The sequence below is a fragment of the Magallana gigas genome, chromosome 1 (assembly GCF_963853765.1).
Source record: "Magallana gigas chromosome 1, xbMagGiga1.1, whole genome shotgun sequence".
Taxonomy (NCBI): domain Eukaryota; kingdom Metazoa; phylum Mollusca; class Bivalvia; order Ostreida; family Ostreidae; genus Magallana; species Magallana gigas.
In genome coordinates, this window is record NC_088853.1 from 20,754,484 (window position 1) to 20,758,429 (window position 3,946).

The window sequence follows — 3,946 nt, forward strand, 5'->3', positions numbered from 1 at the left end:
TTGAATAATATAAGCTTGTTTAAAAATTGTGTTTGTTTGAAACTTTGGCAGGAAAACTTTTTATGCGTTTAATTAAATATCATTTAGTGATTCTTTAGAGAAAATACATAGAAAATGTGTTAGGTAGGTTTGAACGTTTTATTGAATTAAGCTGACGCTTTTATCTGGTTTAAAGTGTAATAGTGAATTGTTTACAAGTGAAACATACACTGGGCATAAATATAGTCGTAACCGTTCATTCAAACAAACAATTTTGTTTTTTGCCATTTTCAGAACTGTTGTGTTCTTAGTAATGGTATTTGTCAAAAGATAGGTGTGTACAAATTGGTTTGTATCTATTGTATCGATGTAACTTATCTGATAGAGAAGAATGGTGATCTTGGCCTTATTTATACCATATCAATATCCGAAAGAAGACGAGAGATCTCTGTACATCTATAGCAAATTACATTTTTAGCTAAAAGTTACAAAGCGTTTTTATCAAATAATAGTGTTTAGCTAAACAAATCATTCCTTAAAATTGAAGGAGGATCCGATTCCTTTACTTGAACGTTTACCACAGGTAGATAATATCTCTGGTTGTTTTACTAAGAAAGACATTTTTATAAAGGAATGATTAATCCACGGATATTGATTCAATCTTTTCTCATATATATATATATATATATATATATATATATATATATATATATATATATATATATATATATATATATATATATACACACGGCACATATAAAAAGATGACATTAATAATTTAATACTTTTTTCAAAACTCACACGATTTCTAGGGCAATGAAGATTATAAGGTATTTTTTTTAGATGTATCGGATTAATATTGTTTTAAAAGCTGTAAGTTTTTTTTGCTTTTTGCATTGGATGTAGCTTTATAACCATCAAACGTTTCAATAGATATTCAATGTGACTTCTTTTGCCTAGTTTATTTTTTTTATTTAATTGACCATCAACACATCGATTAAATTGAGCAGGTTATGTTAAGGCACCACATAAACCATTGTTGATGAATAAAAACTACAGAGCAAGTCGTAAATCAGTTATAATGTCTAACTGAGTTTTGCATTACATATTATGCATAATATGACCATTTAAGAAGCTCGGCGATCAAAAAAATAAATAGTATTGCATTCACAAGGTCACCGTGCTTTAATAATGTGCAACAATTCATTTATATGTTTGAAAACTGTTCAAACATCCTGAATGAAGATATAATTTGATATTGGATATACGTGAAAACAATCTTATTTACATGCAATTTTATTATGGTAAATGTAAATGGACATTTTTATGTTTACAATTTTCTAAGACATATCTTTACCTAAAATGCACATACATTTGATGAAAAAAATCATAACAAAGAAAAGAGAAACATGTTTTTGCAAAATAGTTATATATTTTCAGAAACATTTGGCATAGTCAACCTAAGCAAATGAGCACAAGAATCAGTTTCATTGTCTCGAATCACTGGAATTAATGTTATAAGAAGCAAAAAAGCTGTTCCTCTCATTCTCCAGTTTCTTAAGTTTTTCTGCATTCCAGAAAAATAGGAGCTTCTTCAACTGATATCTGGATTCTGTGAACCTCCAGACGTACAGAACAGGATTTATGGCGCTGTTCAGAAACATCACACCGGCCGTGACAGCAACCAATGATCTCATGACTTTATCGCTGTAGTCGACGTTGGGAATCGCCTTCAACAGGAAGTACGGCGTGCAACATACAAGAAAGAACCCGGTGATGACGGCTAATTTCTTCACAACTTGTATTTGATGCTTCGCCGACTGACCGTACTTTGTAGAATGAACTTTGCTTTTCTGATTTGTCAAAGGTACATTCAAGGATATGCTTTTGATTGGAGTTTTTTCTTTGTTATCACGTGGTTTGTACGATACAGAATTGGATTTTTCGAATAAAATCATTGACATGTATAAGTACATGAACAAATTGGATAAGATGGTTAGAAGTTGAAAAATTCGAGTTGGAAAGCTCAAGCTGTTGTTAGGCGCCATATACATAATCCCACAAAATATACCGTAAGTATTGGACGGATCGTAAAACATCAGATAAGATATCAACAAGCCTGTCACCCATGATCCAATGCATGCAATTTTTAAAAATTTTGGGGTGACAAATTCGTAATATCGTAGAGCAAATTTGAGCGAAAAGCATCGGTCCATGTTAAACATTGTTACAGTAATAAGAGATACGTTGATGAAAGGTGCAGTGAAGTACTTCTTCAAAAAACAACCTCCAAAAACATCATCCGGGATACTCAGGATTAGTCCGCTGAGGCAATCCGTTATAGCGAGGTTAATGGAAAGGATTCGGACTTGATAGATAAGGCGAGAACTTTTTAAGAGCACCACAATTGCGAGAAAATTCTCCAGGCAGATAGGTATTCCAAAAGGAATTACTAAATTGTTGGTCAAAATTTTCTTTGACTCTTCAGTTGCATTCAAATTCCTGTGCACATCTGTCCATACAAAGGTTTCATTTTCCATCATTCTGATCCTTGATTAAAACAGCAATATAGATCTTTGAAAAAAGAAAAAAATGTTTCTGTAAGGTGTGCCTCTAAAAGATGTGGCGGATATGTTTCCAATCAAACCATCAGAAATGCTTTTATACACTCATCATTATTGACAACGTCATCACCCTCCTTTTCTAAGCAATAGCAACCCTTGACAAAAGTATGTGTCGTTTTAGCTAACCTGTTTCGCCTTGATGTTTCCTAATTACATTGTGGTGCTAAGTAAAAGCCAATGTTTTCATTGTATTTCCCACGCATTATTACTCATTACAACTGACGATGGCAAAAGGAAATAAACAAATGCAAGTACATCTATACAATGAATACATATTCAGGTCGTCATATTTGATAATGATGGCGTATTTCGTAACATATTTTGCTCAAAACACCATCAACGGCTGAAGAATGGTCCAATATCAGCTATTATTCTAGTTTGTTATAAATTTTCATAAAATATAATAAATATTATTAAAAAAATTCAAAACATATACTTTGTCCACTTAACATTTTTTTTTAAACTTTGATTTTTAACCGGGTTTTCCAACGGAAAAATCCGGTTATTAAAATGGTGAAAATGGCGGGCGGGCGGGCGGCTGCCAAAAGGGTACCCTAATTGTACGGATAACTCCTCCTACAGTTCTCAGGATAGGAAGTTGTTCTTTTGCAGATCAATTGTACATATATCAGAGGTGTGCATATTGCTAGGATTTTGATTTCCGATAATTTATCGAAAAAATATCAGCTTTTGAACTTAGTCATTTTTTGGCAAAATGTTGCATATAGGGTACCCTCATTGTACGTATCACTCCTCCTACAGTTCTCAGGATAGGAAGTTGTTCTTTTGCAGATCAATTGTACATATATCCGAGGTGTGCATATTGCTAGGATTTTGATTTCTGGTAATTTATCGAAAAAATACCAGCTTTTGAACTTCGTCATTTTTTGGCAAAATATTGCATATTGGGTACCCTCATTGTACGGATAACTCCTCCTACAGTTCTCAAGATAGGAAGTTGTTCTTTTGCAGATCAATTGTACATATATCAGAGGTGCGCATATTGCTAGGATTTTGATTTCCGATAATTTATGAAAAAAATACCAGCTTTTGAACTAAGTCATTTTTTGGCAAAATGTTCAATATAGGGTACCCTCATTGCCAGATATCTCCTCCTACAGTTCTCAAGATAGGAAGTTGTTCTTTTGCAGCTCAATTGTACATATATCAGAGGTGTGCATATTGCTAGGATTTTGATTTCCGATAATTTATGAAAAAAATACTTGCTTTTGAACTTAGTCATTTTTTGGCAAAATGTTGCATATACATGTAGGGTACTCCATTTCACTGGATAACGGTTGACATGGATTATGGATACAGTTTACATGAAAGAAAACCCGGTT

General features: G+C 32.8%; 1 protein-coding gene across 1 annotated transcript; it reads right to left on the reverse strand.

Annotated features, from left to right (window-relative positions):
- Positions 1–1,466: 1,466 nt before the first annotated feature.
- LOC136275706 (5-hydroxytryptamine receptor 2A-like) lies at positions 1,467–1,943 on the reverse strand. The gene has a single exon (XM_066085499.1). The coding sequence runs from the start codon at positions 1,941–1,943 to the stop codon at positions 1,467–1,469; it is 477 nt and encodes a 158-aa protein (XP_065941571.1).
- Positions 1,944–3,946: the final 2,003 nt, after the last annotated feature.

Coding starts and splice junctions, on each gene's coding strand:
- LOC136275706 (XM_066085499.1), bottom strand. CDS start 1,943: ATGTCAATGATTTTATTCGAAAAATCCAATTCTGTATCGTACAAACCA.